This window comes from Amblyraja radiata, chromosome 29 (assembly GCF_010909765.2).
Source record: "Amblyraja radiata isolate CabotCenter1 chromosome 29, sAmbRad1.1.pri, whole genome shotgun sequence".
Lineage (NCBI taxonomy): Eukaryota > Metazoa > Chordata > Chondrichthyes > Rajiformes > Rajidae > Amblyraja > Amblyraja radiata.
This window is the reverse complement of record NC_045984.1, coordinates 32,700,050-32,719,988: the sequence shown is the minus strand read 5'-3', so window position 1 is coordinate 32,719,988 and position 19,939 is coordinate 32,700,050. Positions and strand designations below refer to the sequence as shown.

General features: G+C 49.1%; 2 protein-coding genes across 3 annotated transcripts in view; both read right to left on the bottom strand.

Annotated features, from left to right (window-relative positions):
- The window catches only part of LOC116989638 (arrestin domain-containing protein 2-like), a 10,700-nt gene extending 8,574 nt beyond the window's left edge, over positions 1-2,126 (bottom strand). Inside the window, exon 1 of the mRNA XM_033047205.1 lies at positions 2,029-2,126. Coding sequence (XP_032903096.1) covers positions 2,029-2,126 — 98 coding nt within the window. The remainder of the gene's footprint in view (positions 1-2,028) is intronic.
- A 159-nt stretch (positions 2,127-2,285) lies between these two features.
- LOC116989650 (arrestin domain-containing protein 2-like) overlaps positions 2,286-19,939 on the bottom strand; it is a 31,525-nt gene continuing 13,871 nt past the window's right edge. Inside the window, exons 1-8 of one of the 2 annotated variants that reach the window (XM_033047222.1) lie at positions 15,577-15,874; positions 10,854-10,923; positions 8,223-8,370; positions 7,286-7,388; positions 6,844-7,097; positions 5,562-5,724; positions 4,063-4,226; positions 2,286-2,370 (exon numbers count right to left, since the gene is read on the bottom strand). In XM_033047222.1, coding sequence (XP_032903113.1) covers positions 2,317-2,370; positions 4,063-4,226; positions 5,562-5,724; positions 6,844-7,097; positions 7,286-7,388; positions 8,223-8,370; positions 10,854-10,923; positions 15,577-15,835 — 1,215 coding nt within the window. In that variant the 5' untranslated portion in view covers positions 15,836-15,874 and the 3' untranslated portion in view covers positions 2,286-2,316. Of the gene's footprint in view, positions 2,371-4,062; positions 4,227-5,561; positions 5,725-6,843; positions 7,098-7,285; positions 7,389-8,222; positions 8,371-10,853; positions 10,924-15,576; positions 15,875-19,939 lie in introns of those variants that run through there. The other variant, XM_033047223.1, reaches the window with a different exon arrangement.

Here is a 19,939-nt window from a genome sequence, read left to right as displayed (position 1 = left end):
CTCACCAAACAACATGGGTCATAGAAACATAGAAAATAGGTGCAGGTGTAGGCCATTCGGCCCTTTGGGCCAGCACCGCCATTCAATATGATGACGGCTGATCATCCAAAACCAGTACCCTGTTCCTGCTTTCTCCCCATATCCCCTGATTTTGTACAATTGGTCCCAGCTGACAAGTGAAGGAAGCCTCCAGGTATTCTTCCCATCTGGTTAGTTTAGTTTAGTTTGTTTTACAGACACAGCTCGGAAACAGGCCCACCTAGTTTCAGAGCGACCATCGAGTTTCCCCACAAACTAACACTATCCTAAACACACTCGGGACAATTTACAATTTCACCAAAGCCAATTAACCTACAAACTTGCACGTCTTTGGAGTGTGGGAGGAAACCTGGAGCGCCCGGAGAAAACCCACGCAGGCCACGGGGAGAACGTGCAAACTCCGTACAGACAGCGCCCGTGGTCGGGATCGAACCCGGGTCTCTGGCGCCGTGAGGCAGCAGCTCTACCCGCTGCACCACCGTGCCGCCCCCAGCATGAATTCAGAAGCCAAGAGAGAAAAGAAAATGACATCACCATAGGAACAATATTTAGAAATATTTTATTGTAAAGAAAGATACAAAAATATATATTTTTACAAAGATTTTAACGGTTTGAAAAGCATCTTAGATTTGTTACACAAAATGGAAGATATATTCTCAATCTTCCTCGCTATAATTGGAAACATTTCCTTCAAACCAAGCAATTGGCCGTTTATAGTTGGCATTATCCCCGCAGTTTTACACTTCTTCTCTCTCTCCTCATCTCAACCAATTGGAAAATCCTAATTGGATGAAGTCCGTCTTATCTCCACCGTTATCACGACTAATTCTCGAAGAAATACAAAATAGAATTTCAAATATAAATGCACCCCTGACTTTACTCGAGTATCTGCTCTTAGCAGTTTGCTGGAGACTTGTTTTTTAATAATCCTGGATGGTTGGCAATCTTAATCACCTATCACCACACTGGGGCAACAAGCCACCAGCATGCGTTGTAATTACATTAGCTAAGAATCTCATTTTTAAAAAATCTAAAAAATGATAGGCAAGGTATAGATAAAAAAAATCAGAGATCGATATTCATCAGTATATGTCACTGAAAGTCTTAAGTAAATGCACAGAGCTCTCCTGTTTCTAAGGCTGGAGGGCCTGTAGGCACCAGCTGGTTATAGGCACAGCTCCAGTATGGAGATGGTCAATTGTCCTCTATATCATTGAATTTACAGTCAAGGCCATTGTAAAGGATGCCCAGTAACGGCATCTCTCCTGTCCACTTCCCCACCCCCCCCCCCCCCCCCCCCCCCCCCCCACGTGGACCACTTTGTACATCTTTCATCTTTAAACGCAAGGAGTAACAACCCAAATAGAAAATAGCACAGATCCAAGAAGCCAGCTATACTAAATATTATTCCCCAGGTCAATATTCCACATCAGACAGCTTTGGCCTTCTTGGAACTTGGACTGGGTGGACGGGTCAAGGAGGTTGGATGGAAGAGCAGCTGGCACGTGTGTGTTTTTAAAAAAAAAAAACTTTTCTTTAAAACTCTTCTCTGCACTGGAGGCCAGACTCTCTCACCGTGACTGTGCCACCCCTCCTCAGTCTATGGAATGGTCCATGCATCCTAACCACTAAAGCAGATTAACCAGTCGCAGTGTGAAGACAAGCACATGGTGCCCACAGAACAGGGAGATGTCGGGACGGGATTAGTCCAGCAACAGGATGGTCTCCACTTTTCTCTGGTCCATGTGCAAGTTTCCAGAACATCAGCTTCATGGTGGTAGCTGCCCAGCTGCCCCAGGTAGACAGACATCCCTTATAGCCTGACAGCCCTCCACCCCACCTTTGCAAGACTGGCCAAGCGCCAGCTCCCTCCTGATAAAGATGGGCGACCCAAGAGTGGCCAGGGCAGCGGGCTTGCCGGCTTCAGATCTACGAGTGGCCAACTCCGACCACCCCCCATTCCCCCCCCCCCCCCCCCCCTCGTGGTACGGGACCACTCCGCCAGACTCCGAGCTCAGCCGAGCGGAACACAGACAGTAGATGACAAACAGCGCAGCGAGAGGCAAAGGTGATCCAGAATCAGGCATGTGGCGCATCCAGCAGTCAGAAGGGCACGCTCTCCTCCCTTCCCGAAGCTGCCCCATTCACCTTCAGGCAGCGACGTCTCGAGCGTCCACTCGAGGTGCCGGCAGCGGCCGAGGCTTTGAAGGTGCATTTTAAATCTCGCTTCTGCTTGGTTTCTATTATTTTCCTGCCCAAAGTCACGCAGAGAAGTCTTCAGCAGGTCATGCATCTCCGACGCATCTCCGATCTCTGGGGGTGGGGGTCAATCTGGGGAGGAAGAGCACAGCAAGATGAGTGACCATGCCCGAGGCTCGGCAGAGTAGCGATTCACAACAGGGTGTGCACCGACCACAAGCAGCAATGCAGGTTGGTGAGCTCACTATAAACGGCAAGCTAAGCACACCGATGTTGCTTTAAACGAAAGGCAGCGGTGTTGACCTTACAATAGCTTGGTTAGACCACGGCAGGAGCAGTTTAAGAATGAACTGCAGATGCTGGAAAAAAAATCGAAGGTAGACAAAAATGCTGGAGAAACTCAGCGGGTGAGGCAGCATCTCGACCCAAAAACGTCGCCCATTCCTTCGCTCCATAGACACTGCCTCACCCGCTGAGTTTCTGCAGCAATTTTGTGTCTGGCTTGGGTGTAAACCAGCATCTGCAGTTCCTTCTTAAACATCTCTGGAAAACATGGGTAGGTGACGTTTCGGGTCGAGACCCTTCTTCGGACCGGATGGGTGGTGGACAGAAGAACTGGCTCCTCAGATGCTGCCTCACCCACTGAGTTTCTCCAGCATTTTTGTCTACACCCAGAATACTGGATGGTTCTGGATTTCCATTTGATATCAAGGCAACAATACTTTATAGTGAACTCTTAATTATGGAAGGGTAATGGCGGGATGATTCATGAACAAGATAGAAGTGTGTTTCATTGTCATTCGGATTGTCGGGGAACGAGATATTGCTTAACTCTTGCCCCGAGGGTGTTCTCTCTGGAGTTGTTTTCTAAGATTTGCTACAGTAACGTCAGACGGAATTTGAAGACGAAACCAGGGAGATCGCTGGCCCCCGCCCCGGGACAATCTAGATCACCAGCACGATAGTGACATTGGAAAGGCAGAACTCCCAGACACTCTTCAACTGGGCAGAGGAGACCAAGGGGCCGCTCCGTTAGAACACCAAGATTGAGAGGCGGTTCGATCAATGACGACACAGTCCCACTAGCGAGGCTTTCATTATCAGACGGCTGGGATTCTAGGAGAATCATTGACCTTCCTCAGTCAGTGGACTGGATGTGGAGAGGATGTGTCCACTCGTGGGAGAGTCTAGGACCAGAGTTCACAGCCTCAGAATTAAAGGACGTTCTCTTAGGAAGGAGATGAGGAGGAATTTCTTTAGTCAGAGGGTGGTGAATCTGTGGAACACTTTGCCACAGACGGCTGTGGAGGCCAAGTCAGTGGATATTTTTTTAAGGCAGAGATAGATAGATTCTTGATTAGTACGGGTGTCAGAGGGTAGGGGGAGAAGGCAGGAGAATGGGGTGAGGAAGGAGAGATAGATTGAATGGTAGAGTAGACCTGATGGGCCGAATGGCCTAATTCTACTCCTATTTCTTATGACCTTATGGCTGAATATAGAAGTTGTGGATAGATGTGGTTAAATTGCCAGAGTGACTGTAATGGGACAAAGTGACTCTAAACTCTAACCTTGGATCAAATGAATGTTGGATAAAACTCCAGAGAGCAAAGAGAGGAGATTGGAGGCCAACATTTTTAAAGCGGATATTGGCAGGTACTTGATCAGTAAAGGTGTCAAAGGTCACGGGGAGAGGGTGGGAGAGTGTGGGGTCGAGTGGGAGAGATAGATCAGCCATAATTGAATGACGGAGTAGACTGGATGGGCCGAATGGCCTAATCCCGCTGCTATGACGTGTGCGCGGTTGCAAGACCAGGCACGCCTCACCTCAGAGTAAATGGGCGGAGGGCGGTTTCGGAACTCCTGCACGTAGACAAAGAAGGGATGCTCCAACATTCCCCCGTGCTCCTCCAGGCTCTCGGGAACAGACATGCGTTGGTCGGACTGGCTGGCATCTTCCTCAGAAACCACCTCCAGGTAGTCAGGAGGAGCTGCAAGGGAAAGCGACCATGTCAGGATAAACGGGAAGGGCGGGCAAGGTCTGGGGATTTAACACCTTTACAATAACACATTTAACTGCCCCCCTCCCCCCTCCCCGCCCCCCTCCCCCCGATACTAGCGGGTGACAAGTGGTTGGACCATATTTAATTTACTTTAAGGTTACAGCGCGGACGCAGGCCCTTCGGCCCACTGAGTCCGCACAGACCCGTGGTCACCCCGTATACTAGCACTATCCTACACACACTAGGGACAACTTTACAATTGTTTCTGTGACAAAGCCAATTAACCTACAAACCTGCTCATCTTTGGAATGTGGGAGGAAACCGGAGCACCCGGAGAAAACCCACGGGTGAGAATGTACAATGACACCACTGTATAGGATGGGACCCGGGTCTCTGACGATGCAAGGCAGCAACTCTCCCGCTACGCCAACGTGCCATCCAACGGCTTGCTGCTGAGCTCGTTGACCAAGGATGAACAGGTATTGACGCGGCGATACGTGCAGGAGAGTTTGGTTCATAGAGATACAGCACGGAAGCAGGCCCTTCGGCCCACCGAGTCCCATCACCACACTAACACTATCCTACACACTCTGGGGACAATTTACAATGATATAAAAAGCCAATTAGCCTACAAACCTGCATGTCTTTGGAGGAGGGAATGGGGACAGGGACAGAGGATAAGCCTGAAAATCTCACAAGGGCTTCCCAAGGAGAGTGCAGCGTAGGTTTACAAGGTTAATTCCCGGGATGGCAGGACTGTCATATGCTGAGAGAATGGAGCGGCTGGGCTTGTGCACTCTGGAGTTCAGAAGGATGAGAGGATATCTTATTGAAACATATAAGATTATTAAGGGTTTGGACAGAGGCAGGAAACATGTTCCCGATGTTGGGGGAGTCCAGAACCAGGGGCCACAGTTTAAGAATAAGGGGTAAAAGCCATTTAGAACGGAGGCGAGGAAACACTTTTTCTCGGACAGTTGCGAGTCTGTGGAATTCTCTGCCTCAGAGGGCGATGGAGGCTGGTTCTCTGGATACTTTCAAGAGAGAGCTAGATAGGGCTCTTAAAGATAGCGGAGAAGGCAGGAACGGGGTACTGATTCTGGATGATCAGCCATGATCACATTGAATGGTAGTGCTGGCTCGAAGGGCCGAATGGCCTACTCCTGCACCTATTGTCTATTGATCAGCCATGATCACATTGAATGGCGGTGGTGGCTGGAAGGGCCGAATGGCCTGCTACTGCATCAATTGTCTATTGAGACCTCTCACTATGACTCAAGCTGGGGGGGGGGGGTGGGGGGGATAAGAGGGCGAGGGACTCACGTTCAGGTCTCTCTGGGAGGGTGAGACGCAGCCAGTCTATGTCCATGCTGTACTGGCTTCCCACGCTGGACGAGCGGCTTCCGAACGGATGTAGCGGGATGGTGCCGATGACCAGAGGCAGCTCCAACGACAGCTTGGACATTCCTGGGATCTCAACGTAAATCTGGCGTGGATCAAAAGGTCAAATTGTCCCATTACACAAAGCCCCAAGCCAACATTCCCTACAGACCGACCCCAAAGTCTAACATGGGCTGTGAGTGGCAGGACCCTGGGGGATTGCTGGAGGACAGGGGGATCTGGGCGTGCTGGTACATCGCTTCTTGATGGTTGAGTAGCAGGTGGTCAAAAAGCTACTTGGCACATTGGCCTTCATCAGTCAGAGTATCGAGTACAGAGGTTTGGTAGACAAAATTGCTGGAGAAACTCAGCGGGTGCGGCAGCATCAATCTCGACCCGAAACGTCGCCTATTCCTTCGCTCCATAGATGCTGCCTCACCTGCTGAGTTTCTCCAGCATTTTTGTCTACCTTCGATTTTTCCAGCATCGTTGCAGTTGTACAAGACGTTGGTGAGGCCGCATTTAGTGTATCGTGTTGTCAACTTGAAACAAGCACAGTGACGATTTACGAGGATGTTGCCTGGGCTACAGGATGTGAGCTACAGGGAGAGGTTAAGCAGGCTGGGACTCTAATCCTTGGAGCGCAGGAGGATGAGGGGTGATCTTATAGAGGTGTGCAAAATCGTGAGAGGAATAGATCGGGTAGATGCACACAGAGTCTCTTGCCCAGAGTAGGGGAATCGAGGACCAGAGGAGGTAGTTGAGGCAGGGACTATTGCAATATTTAAAAAACAAATAGACAGGTGTGTGACTAGGTAGACAAAATTGCTGGAGAAACTCAGCGGGTGCGGCAGCATCTATGGAGCGAAGGAAATAGGCGACGTTTCGGGCCAAAACCCTTCTTCAGACCGAAATGTTGCCTATTTCCTTCGCTCCATAGATGCTGCTGCACCCGCTGAGTTTCTTCAGAAATTTTGTCTACCTGCGATTTTCCAGCATCTGAACAGGTATGTGACTAGGACAGGTGTAGAGGGATATTGTCCAAACGCAGGCAGGTGGGACTAGCGTAGCTGGGGCATGTTGGCCAGTGTGGGCAAGTTGGGCCGAAGGGCCTGTTTACCAGCGGTCTCACTCGATGACCTGCGCTGCGGTCATTCTGCGCCTCCTTTCCCCCACCCCACGTGCTGGTGCCAGGGTTGACCCTGGGACGTTAGTCTAGACGTACCCGCAGCGCGTAGTCCACACGGATCACACGGCACTTGAGAGTGGGCGAGACGGGCGGGATCTTGAGGGGACGGCCGTGCCACGTGCCCCTTTTCCGCGGGGCCACCCCCTCGCCGTGCAGCGTGGCCACCACCGACTTCTTCTGCTTGGTCGTGCCACGGGCGCTGAACGTCTGCATCTGGATGATGGCCGCCTTGGGAGTGACCGTGCGCGAGCAGCAATTGTCCACTTCAGCGAAGATCGGGATCACCTCACCTGTGGCCAGAGAGCGAGGGTTAATGTGCGTCACGACCCAAAGCGCCACCCACTCACAAGTGATAGGAGCACAGGTAGGCCATTCGGCCCATCGGGTCTACTCCCACGGCTAAACAATCTCTCCCTTTTTACCTCATTCTCCTGCCTTCTCCCCATAAACCCCCGACTACGGAAGATAATCCTCTTACCTGGTGTGTAGCCTTTCCGGTCAATCTTTGCAGTCAGAGCCAGGTGGCCGAGGTTGCAGTACCACACATGAGCCAACTTCTCCTTTGTCCCAGCTTGTGGAGCCTAGCAGGATGAAGGGAGATCATTGTGAGTGGCAGAGAGAGAGAGAGAGAGTGAACAGCCCATTCTCACACGTACATTAAACGACTCTCGACCAAAGACAGACACAAAGTGCTGGAGTAACACAGCGGGTCAGGCAGCATCTCTGAAGAAAAAGGTTGGGTGATGTTTTCGGGAAGAAAGGTCCTAATCCGAAACATCACCCATCCTTTTTCTCCGGAGATGCTGCCTGTCCCGCTGGGTTACTCCAGCACTCTGTGGCAATCGTGACTATAAACCAGCATCTGCAGTCCCTGGTTTGTTCATTAAGTCTTTTTTTAAGTTTAGTTTGGAGATACAGCGTGGAAACAGGCCACTCGGCCCACTGAGTTGATGCTGACCGCCAATCACACTTCTGTACTAGTTTTCCAGTCAGGGGGGAATCTACAGAGGCAACTATCCTACAAACCTGCACGTCAGGAAACCGGAGGGACCCCAGTTCTCTGCTTCATTCTAATCAACCTGCACTCCCTTTGATGAGGAAGCTCAGAGCCAACGATCGCAACTTCACACAGTGTCTGACTGGATGGGCGTTTAAGAAGGAACTGCAGATGCTGGAAAATCGAAGGTAGACAGATATGCTGGAGAAACTCAGCGGGTGAGGCAGCATCTATGGAGCGAAGGAATAGGCGACGTTTCGGGTCGAGACCCTTCTTCAGACCGGATGGGCAGTGGATGGACAGAAGAACTGCCTCTACCCCGAGCGTCCCCCCCCCCCCCCCCCCCCCCCCCACCCCCCCCTTCAGACGGAGGGCCCTTGTACATGAGCATGTTGACTGTGGTCTCTGCGTTTCTTACCAGCAATGAGGGCGTGTTGATGTCAATGGGTTCAATCACGGTGAATTCTCGCTTGATTTTCTTCACCGTGGCCCAAGGTCGGTGAAGCTTGGCCTTGACCCAGTACCGCACGCTGCCGTGCTTGCCTTCAAACGACGTCACCAGGTTCCTGCATTGCGGGAAAGACAAAAGACCACGTGTCAAAAACAATCTTTAATCCTTTCCCGACTTGTAGGATCATTCATTTAAATGTTTCCCAGTGCAGCTATGGTTCCTGTGATGAAAACTTTAACTGAGGGGGAACATCTCTTCCAATGACCACCACCTCTATATTTGAGTATAGGAGCAGGGAGGTTCTACTGCAGTTGTACAGGGTCTTGGTGAGACCACACCTGGAGTATTGCGTACAGTTTTGGTCTCCTAATCTGAGGAAAGACATTCTTGCCATAGAGGGAGTACAGAGAAGGTTCACCAGACTGATTCCTGGGATGGCAGGACTTTCATATGAAGAATAGACTGGATAGACTCGGCTTGTACTCGCTAGAATTTAGAAAATTGAGGGGGGGGATCTTATAGAAACTTACAAAATTCTTAAGGGGTTGGACAGGCTAGATGCAGGAAGATTATTCCCGATTATTTGGGAAAAAACTTCCCCTCATATCTTTCATTCATTGGATACGGAATGGGAGGGGGAGTGTCGCCTATTCCTTCGCTCCATAGATGCTGCCTCACCCGCTGAGTTTCTCCAGCATTTTTGTCCACCTTCTGGAGTCTGTAGTGAACTTCCCCCATTACTGTTTCAGTTTCAGTTTAGTTTATTGTCACGTATACCAAGTTACAGTGAAATGTTTTTGTTACGTCAGCAGAAAGACAATACATGATTACAATCGAGCCATTTACAGATCAGAGTTAAATAAGAAATGTTGCTGCAGGAAGAGAGGTTTAAGAGCGTGGAATGATTGTAAATATGAGTTTGTAGATGTGCTTCTGTGGCCAGCACATGAATAGTTGCCACCAGGGTTGGTCACAGTCTAGAAGTACATCAGTGGTTGGAATGAACGCTAGATGTGTAATCTTGGTTCTCTCTGAATCCATCCTTTCACTAAACTAAACTAAACTAAACTAAACTAAACTAAACTAAACTAAACTAAACTAAACTTACAAAATTCTTAAGGGGTTGGACAGGCTAGATGCAGGAAGATTGTTCCCGATGTTGGGGAAGTCCAGAACAAAGGGTCACAGTTTAAGGATAAAGGGGAAGTCTTTTAGGACCGAGATGAGAATTTTTTTTTTTCACACAGAGTGGTGAATCTGTGGAATTCTCTGCCACAGAAGGTAGTTGAGGCCACAGTTCATTGGCTATATTTAAGAGGGAGTTAGATGTGGCCCTTGTGGCTAAAGGGATCAGGGGGTATGGAGAGAAGGCAGGGATGGGATACTGAGTTGGATGATCAGCCATGATCATATTGAATGGCGGTGCAGGCTCGAAGGGCCGAATGGCCTACTCCTGCACCTATTGTCCATGTTTCATTTTACCAATATGACGACCAAAGATCCTACAGCGAGCAAGAAAAAGACGTAGTACGGTCATGGGCAGTTTCATGGGTAATTTTCGGCCCCATTTCGGTAACCGGCTTCCGTCTCCGCACCAAAGATCCCGTAGTGGAGCAAAGATACTAGTGCGGAGACGGAAGCCGGTTACGGAAACATCCTCGTAAAAATAAGTTATTTGGGAAAAATCTTCCCCTCATTTTCAGATTTTAAATTTATTAACACAAACTGTTCCCCCGCAACGTTGATTACACTGCGAGTCGGGTCCGGTCCGGTTACGGAAATGGATGAAAAAAAGGCGCACGTTCCGCTCCGTTGCGTACTACACGTCAGCCCCTTGCATTTAGCAGGAGTGGTCTTTCTTGCTCCGCTATAGGGTCTTTGATGACAACCAGTACAGTCTGAAGAAGGGTCTCGACCTGAAACGTCACCCATTCCTTCTCTCCAGAGATGCTGCCTGTCCCGCTGAGTTACTCCAGCTTTGTGTCTGTCTATACCCAATAGTTTGCTGTCTACTCCCTTCATCCCACCTCCCTAGACCTCGTTCTTTGTTGTCCATTCTTCCAACGAGGCTCAAAATTTAAACTTAATTAACCAGCATCTGAGATATATATACATCTCTCTTCAGACTTCAGAGATACAGCGTGGAAACAGGCCCTTCGTCCCACCGTGGCCGTGCCAACCAGTGATCACTCCATACACAAACTAGCAATATCCTACACACACTAGGGACAATTTTAGACAATAGATGCAGGAGTAGGCCATTCGGCCCTCTGAGCCAGCACCGCCATTCAATGTGATCATGGCTGATCAGAATCAGAATAGATTAACCAATTAACCTGCACGTCTTTGGAGTGTGGGAGGAAACCGGAGCACCCGGAGAAAACCCACGCGGTCGCGGGGAGAACGTACAAACTCCGTACAGACTCCCTCTCCCTTATTTATTTTTCTATCTTATGCAGTTTTGGAGTTTGCAGCTCGATCCCAGATTAATCGTTTGCATTTGCTGGAACCCAGTAATGAGATACAGGAGGAAAGGTAGCTACGAATCCACAAGTAGCGATCTAGAGGCGCATGCGAAGAAAACGTTAGAATACTCACTCTTCTGGCAGCTGGAAGCGAAAAGGGAACTCGTGGTGCCCAGCGGGAAGAACTGTGATATTTCCATCATCTGTAACATAAGAGAGAAGACTTTCAAAACAACGTCTGGCTCAACCCTCTCTCATTGTTCTGGGTGTTGAGAACCCAGTTAACAAACATCGACTCAAACAAGTGGAGTTAGCTGAGGAAATAGGTCATGATATTAAAGAGAGTTCTCCGCCGGATATTATCACAAGCACCAAGTCCACAAAACCCGAACCATCAGTGTTTTCACAAACCACATCATAAGGACAGAGTCATATCAACAACACTCTCCCCCTTAGGAGTACAAACCTCAGTACGTGCCATGATCATAATCTAGGCTGCGGTCCAAAAGCTATAGGAGCAGATTTTGGGCCATTCGGCCCATCGAGTCTACTCCACCATTCTTTCCCTGGGAGCCCCATTCTCCTAGGGTCTCGACCCGAAACCAAGGGTCTCGACCCGAAACGTCGCCTATTTCCTTTGCTCCATAGATGCTGCCTCACCCGCTGAGTTTCTCCAGCATTTTTGTCTATACCTCAACCTGGGTAAGGTTTCTGAAGTTCCAAGCCCCTGCTGGCAAATGGGACAATAGTTTTTTTAAGCTGGCAAGTTGGTGACCTTAGGACTGTCTGGATGTGTCAACTCCAATGGAACGTTCCAGAAGGCTAACCACCTTCATTCTGCAGGGTACAAAGGTTGAGGCGGGAAGCCAAACAGCGCTAAATAAAGTCAGCGGACCTCACAAGGCCGGGCGGGTTGTGCCAAGCGACCTCTGCTCCAGTGGCTCCAAAATAACCAAGTGGCCTTGGTCTCAGGAGCATCATTTAGATAAACATTAGATGAGAGAATAGAACAGAGCAAGAGCAGGCCCTTCGGCCCACAGTGTGTGTGTGTGTGCCCAACATAATGCCAAGACCAACTCTTATCTGCCTGCAAGTAATGCACATACATGTATCGACCCAAAAGTCTCTACGTACAACTTGGTATGAGTGTCACGGTGGCGCAGCGGTAGAGTTGCTGCCATACAACGCCAGAGACACGGGTTCGATGCTGACCATGGGTACTGTCTGTACGGAGTTTGTACGTTCTCCCCTTGACCTACCTGGGTTTTCTCCGGATGCTCCGGTTTCCTCCCACATCCCAAAGGCGTACAAGTTTCTAGGTTAATTGGCGTAGATAAAATTGTGAGTTACCCCTGGTGTGTGTAGGATAGTGTTCGAGCGTGTGGGGATCGCCGGTCAGCGTGGGCCAAAGAGGCATGTTTCCGCGCTGTATCTCTAAACTAAACTAAATCTATCCTATCCATGAACAAGTCTATGGAGATTAGACTTTAAAGATAGTGTGGCCCTGAGTCCACGCCGACCAACACTCGCCTCGTACACTAGCACTATCCTACACACAAGGGAACATTTTACAACTTAACACAGTCAATTAACCTACAAACCAGTACGTCTGCGGAATGTGGAAAGAAACCGGAGAAAACACACGCAGATCACGGGGAGAATGTACTAGTGGGTCCCATCCCTTCTCTCCAGAGATGCTGCCTGTCCCGCTGAGTTACTCCAGCTTTTTGTGGCTATCTTCAGTTTAAACCGGCATCTGCAGTTCCTTCGCACTATTATCTGTCATTTCCATCCTTTTTGATCTCGGGACTCACAGATTTCTGCTTGAAGAAAAGATCAAACTTCCAGGATCTCTCCTTTGAGATGAGAAGATTGTGGGTTCCAACCTCAGTTACAGAAAACTCAAGCGCATTCCCAATGAAAAAATACTGCACTGGAGATAGACACAACATGCTGGAGCATCTCTGGAGAGAAGGAATGGGTGACGTTTCGGGTCGAGGCCATTCTTGTGGACTCAGTGGAGAGGGAGATGTGGAGATAAGGAAGGGCGAGATGTGAAAAGGAGTCATCAAAAGAGATGGCGGTCAAGGAACATGTAGAGTAGTTAGCAAGAAGAAGGTGACAACGAAGCAATCAGAGATAAAATGTATCCGGGGACAGTCAGACTGGTCGGAGAACTAGAATGGGGGAGGGTTGGAGAGAGAGGGGTTACTTGAAGTTAGAGAAGTCAATATTCACACCGCTGGGTTACAAACCACACAAGCAAAATGTGAGGTGCGGTTACTCCAATTTTGCTGGGCCCCACTGCTCCAGAGATGTTGGTTTTCTGATGAGACAGAGATTTTGTCATGTGCTACCTTACCCACATCACAATTTATTTTTAAAAGTCAGGTTAAACAGTTTTTAAATGTCCTGAAAGGGAAGTGAAAATTGCTAGCCGAATCAAAAATGGTTTCTTGCAGGGGTCATCTTATATACAAGTCAAGTCAAGTTTATTCGTCACATACACATACGAGATGTGCAGTGAAATGAAAAGTGGCAAATGCTCGCGGACTTTGTGCAAAAAGACAAACAAACAAACTACAAACAGGGTGGTTTTTAGCCAAGCCCACATGCCCTTTATAAAATTCAGACGGAGTTGAAGTCCTGTGTGTTAGAAGCAACTGTTCCACTCTCCCTCCCCCCCCCCCCCCCCCCCCACCAGTAATGTCGACACAATCAGTACTAAACTAAACAAAATAACAGCCATCTCTGGCAGGAAGAGACGTGCCCGTACTTGCCACTGAATTCACCAAGAAACTGTACCCTCTCACCAATCTTGGGCCACAAGGCCACCACACCATACACTGAGTGAATCAGATTCTACTCAGCTGGGAGACCCTGGGAAGAAATCTCGTATGCAAGTCCTTTAATTCAGAGAGCAGGCAGGGCAACACATTGGCCTCTCGAGCAATCTTGCACAATGACTTCATTATAGATGGCGCAAATGCAGAGACAACCCAAACAACAGCAAGACATGAAACCCTATATTAATGTTGCCATCAACGGCCACAAAGTCCTTTACGGTGCAGAAAGGGACAGAAGTTTAGTCTCAACCCGTATTTTCTGTGTGTGTTTCTCTCCCTGACTTTGCATCTACCACCAAGCCCTTTGTCTCAGACAAGGACTCCAAATAAACACAACACATTCCCGCAACTGCTGTTTCATTCGAACTATTTTGCATAGCTAGACAAAAATGCTGGAGAAACTCAGCGGGTGAGGCAGCATCTGTGGAGCGAAGGAATAGGTGACGTTTCGGGTCGAGACCCGGAACGTCGCCTATTCCTTCGCTCCACAGATGCTGCCTCACCCTCTGAGTTTCTCAACCCGAAACGTCACCTATTCCTTCACTCCACAGATGCTGCCTCACCCGCTGAGTTTCTCCAGCATTTTTGCCCTCCTTCGATTTTTCCAGCATCTGCAGTTCCTTCTTAATTATGTTTCATACCTGTGCTTTCCATACAATCTCACACATTATCTAAAAGAAAGTGGTGGCAATGATAGATCACGGGGGGGTGGGGGGGGGAAGATAGGCAACCTCCTGATGTCTGCATGCCTAAGCAAGGGTCTCGACCCGAATCGCCACACATTCCTTCTCTCCAGAGATGCTGCCTATCCCGATGAGTTACTCCAGCACTTTGTGTCCGTCTGCAGTTCTTTGTTTCTACACGCCCGATTTGTACCCCAGAGTCGCCACTGGAGAAATAGGATCCACTCTTCAACAAATGGATGAAGACCATTCGGCCCATTGAGTCAATACTGGCTCCTTGCAATATCAACCCCACTCCTCCACCATCTCCCCATAATCCTGCCAATTCTCTCCTTTCAAACGTTTATCTGCACTTCAGATGAATCAGTCTTTTATCAGAATACAAAACATTAGCTGAGTGGAGGTTTGCAGTTTTAAAAATGCTTCCAAACTGTTACTCTCGTGGGCTTGTCCCACTTAGACGATTTTTTGGGGGCAAAAGGTGAATTCCATTAAAATTAGTCCCTGGCAGTCGCCCAAGTGGGACAGGCCCATCATTCCCTGCCCTCCGCCATGGTTAGGTGCCGAGCTAATTAAACAGGGGCAATAAACCTGCACTTGATAGAAACTTAGATGGGGCGGAGGGAGGGATGGGAGAGATTCAGAAACATCACTAATGGATGCAAGCTGCCTGAAGCAGGGAAAATAGTGCTTACAGATGTGTGCTGAAACAGCAGCAGGTACACCGTGTTTGGAAGTTTAACATCTTAGAAGGGAGGTCAGAATGAATGAGGAAACAGCAGTAACCCGTTCTCCAGACAAAGAACAGCAAACGCCGTCTTATTCTCACTCACAGCTCAGTCGGACCGTGTTACAGAGCGCAGAAAGTGGTGAAGGGACAACAATACAACTCGGGCTGACACTTCGCGCAGACACTCGCTTCCAAACGAAAAGTGCAACGAAAGCCTGTTCTCACAGCAAGGTCACTGGATTAATGCACAGAGCATCAGTAACATACAGCTAATCTACAAAAATGAGCGGCTTGTCAGTGTGTCTTGCAGTAAACACATTGTGGATGAAGCAGCAACGCGCAGGACGATTCTGTTTTTGTTTTGCTGCCCGGGCAAGTTTGCAAGTGAAATTCGTGCAGTTAAAGAGCGTTCACTTTTACACCCCCCCCCCCCCCCCCCCCCCCCCCCCCCTCCCTCCTTCACCAGAGGCCCCTCGACGTGTTGCATGCATGTACGGACCCTGCATGTGAAGGGTCTCTCTCTCTTCACATGCATGCAACACGTCTCCTCCAAGCCCCCTCTCTGCAAAATGAACCCTGGACGGTGAGTTTGCTGACCTGCCTCCATGAGGTTCACCCTCTTGTTGTAGTACTCCACTTCATCGCTGTAATTCTGGGTGTAAGCCGTGCTGGAGCCGGCACTCCGCGACTCGGTCCAGTGGACTTTGGCGAAGCCCTCGGTGTGCACCTTGAGGGACTGGACCTTCATGGGCCGGGACACATCCAGCAACACTTTGCCCGACACTTCATCACCAGTGCTGTATACGGGCACCGAGCCGGGGTCGGGGCTGTCGAACATCAATGAGAACGTCTTCATTCGGTGTTGGGGGGGAGTTTGTTCCCCACTAAGTCTCTCTCTCTCTCTCTCTTCCACTCACTCTCTATTTTCCTCCCTTTATTTCTCTCTCTCTCTCTCTTTTTCTCTCTGTCTATCCCTCTTTCTCTTTTTTATCCACTCTTTCTTTCTTTTCACACTCTCTCTGCGCCCTGAGCTTCTGGGGGGAGACGGGGTCTCGAACGCTCGACGGCCGAGAGTAGCAGGAACTCTGCTCGCTCTGCGGGTCCGTGTCCCTTTAAATACCGCCCGGGGGGGCGGGGCCTGCGGGGCCGTGATTGACGGGCCGGTCCAGGGCTGAGAAAAACAAGCGGCAGTGCGCACGCGCGGCCTCCCCACCCAGCCTGTTGTTGCTCAAAGATACTTTGTTACAAGTCACAGACAATGGATACAGGGGGGGGGGGAAGGCGGCCACTCGGCCCTTCGAGCCAGCCTCTCCCCCTCCATGGCTGATCATGGCGAATGGTATGTTAGCATTTATAGCAAAAGGATTTAAGTCTAGGAGCAGGGAGGTTCTACTGCAGTTGTACAGGGTCTTGGTGAGACCACACCTGGAGTATTGCGTACAGTTTTGGTCTCCAAATCTGAGGAAAGACATTCTTGCCATAGAGGGAGTACAGAGAAGGTTCACCAGACTGATTCCTGGGATGTCAGGACTTTCATATGAAGAAAGACTGCATAGACTCGGCTTGTACTCGCTAGAATTTAGAAGATTGAAGGGGGATCTTATAGAAACTTACAAAATTCTTAAGGGGTTGGACAGGCTAGATGCAGGAAGATTGTTCCCGATGTTGGGGAAGTCCAGAACAAGGGGTCACAGTTTAAGGATAAGGGGGAAATCTTTTAGGACCGAGATGAGGAAAACCTTTTTCACACAGAGAGTGGTGAATCTCTGGAATTCTCTCCCGCAGAAGGTAGTTGAGGCCAGTTCATTGGCTATATTTAAGAGGGAGTTAGATGTGGCCCTTGTGGCTAAAGGGATCAGGGGGTATGGGGAGAAGGCAGGTACAGGATACTGAGTTGGATGATCAGCCATGATCATATTGAATGGTGGTGCAGGCTCGAAGGGCCGAATGGCCTACTCCTGCACCTATTTTCTATGTTTCTATGTTTCCATCATCCACAATAATAATAATAATAATAATAAATTTTATTTATGGGCGCCTTTCAAGAGTCTCAAGGACACCTTACAAAAATTTAGCAGGTAGAGGAAAAACATGTAAGGGGAATGAAATAAATAGTAGAGACATGACTAGTACACAAAGTAAAGACAGAATTCAATTCAAAATACAATATGAGGCAATTAATGCACAGATGAAAAGGGAGGGGGACGTGGGGACAATCCGTACCCCGTTCCTGCCTTCTCCCCATATCCCCTTCTCCCGCTAGCCCCAAGGCAAGGCAAGGCAAGTTTATATACAAATAAACTTGCCTTGCCTTGCCTTGGGGCTAGCGGGAGAAGGGGATATGGGGAGAAGGCAGGAACGGGGTACGGATTGTACCTTTCAACAACAAGGTAATTCAAAGTGCTTTACATCAAACATTAAAAGCATTGGAAAGAAACACATATAAAATGACATTTAGATGTAAAACGATTATTAGATTCTTCAGATAAAATAATTACAAGATTAATAGAATAAAACCAGGAATAGAAGTTACAGTGCAGTATAGGTAATTAATAAATTCTATTGTTTACTGAAAGGCAGCGGCAAACAGAAAAGTCTTCAGTCTAGATTTAAAAGAGCTGAGAGTTGCAGCAGACCTGAGCTCTTTCTAACTCTCTTTTCAATTCACCCAGTGAATTGGCCTCCACTACCCTCTGTGGCAGGGAATTCCATAAATTCACAATTCTCTGGGTGAAAAAGTTTTTTCTCATCTCAGTTTTAAATGGCCTCCCCTTTATTCTTAGACTGTGTGGCCCCTGGTTCTGGACTTGTCCAACATTGGGAACATTTTTCCTGCATCTAGCATGCCCAGTCCTTTTATAATTTTTATACGTTTCTCTAAGATTCCCTCATCCTTTTAAATTCCAGTGAATACAAGCCGTCTTTCCTCATATGACAGTCCCGCCATCCCTGGGATTAACCTGGTGAACCTACGCTGCACTGCCTCAATAGCAAGGATGTCCTTCCTCAAATTAGGGGACCAAAACTGCACACAATACTCCAGTTGTGGTCTCACCGAGGCTCTGTACAACTGCAGAAGGACCTCTTTACTCCTATACTCAAATCCTCGTTATGAAGTCCAATATGCCATTAGATTTCTTCACTGTCTTCTGTACCTGCATGTTTACTTTCAGTGACTGGTGTACAAGGACACCCAGGTCTTGTTGCATTTCCCTTTTTCCTAATCCGACACCATTGAGATAATAATCTGCCTCCTTGTTCTTGCCACCAAAGAGGATAACCTCATATTTATCTACATTATACTGCATCTGCCTTGCATCTTCCCACTCACTCAACCTGTTCAAGTCACTCTGCATCCTCCGAGCATCCTCTTCGCAGTTCACACTGCCACCCAGCTTTGTGTTATCTGCAAATGTCAATACCCTACCCCCAATACCATGTGCTCTAATTTTGCCCACTAATCTCCTGTGCGGGACCTTATCAAAGCCTTTCTGGAAGTCCAGGTACACTACCTCCACTGGCTATCCATTTTACTTGTCACATCCTCAAAATAATTCCAGAAGATTAGTCAAGCAGGATTTCCCCTTCATAAATCCATGCTGACTCAGACCGATCCTTTTACTGCTATCCAAATGAGCCGTTATTACTTCTTTAATAACTGACCCCAGCATCTTCCCCACCACCGATGTCAGGCTAACTGGTCTATAATTCCCTGTTTTCTCTCTTGGGAATTAACCTTAGCTACCCTCCAATACACAGGAACTGATCCTGAATCTATAGAACATTGGAAAATGATCACCAATGCATCCACAATATCTCGAGCCACCTCCTTGAGTACCCTGGGATGCAGATCAACAGGCCCTGGGGATTTATCAGCCTTCAGTCCCATCAGTCTACCCAACAGCATTTCCTGCCTAATGTGAATTTCTTTCAGTTCCTCTGTCTCCCTAGATCCTCTGGCCACTTGTACATCTGGGAGATTGTTTGTGTCTTCCTTTGTGAAGACAGAACCAAAGTACGTGTTCACCTGTTTCTGTCTTCAATGGACCCACATTTGTCTTTACTAATCTTTTTCTCTTAACAAACCTAAAGAGGCTTTCACTGTCCTTTATATTCTTGGCTAGCTTATTCATCTGCTCAGAGCGCTGGCGCCGCCTGGTGGCCTTGCATCGGAGGTGCAAGCTCCAGCACAGTGGGAACCAAAGATTATAGAGGAGCTTGGTGGGAACAACACAGCACAGGAGAGAATCCAGCCGGCATTACCCCCCCCCCCCCCACACACACACACACACAGACCCCCCCCCCCTACACACCCCCCCCTACACACACACACACAGACCCCCCCCCACCACACACCCACACACACACACACACAGACCCCCCCTACACCCCACCCACACACACACACACAGACACACACACACACAGACCCCCCCTACACCCCACCCACACACACACCCCCTACACACACACACACAGACACACACACAGACCCACACACACACACAGACCCCCCCTACACACACACAGACCACCCCCCTACACACACATACACCCCCCCCCCCCCCACACACACACACACACAGACACACACACATACCCCCCCACACACACACACAGACCCCCCACACCACACCACACACATACCCCCCCTACACACACACAGACCACCCCCCTACACACACATACACCCCCCCAGCACACACACAGACACACACACACACACACCCCACACACACACATACCCCCCAGCACACACACAGACCCCCCCCCACACACACACCCCACACCCCCCCCCCCCACACACACACAGACCCCCCCCCCTACACCCCACCCACACACACACACCCCCTACACACACACACACACAGACCCCCCCCCCCACACACACACATACACCCCACACCCCCCCCCCACACACACACAGACCCCCCCCTACACACACATACACCCCCCCCAC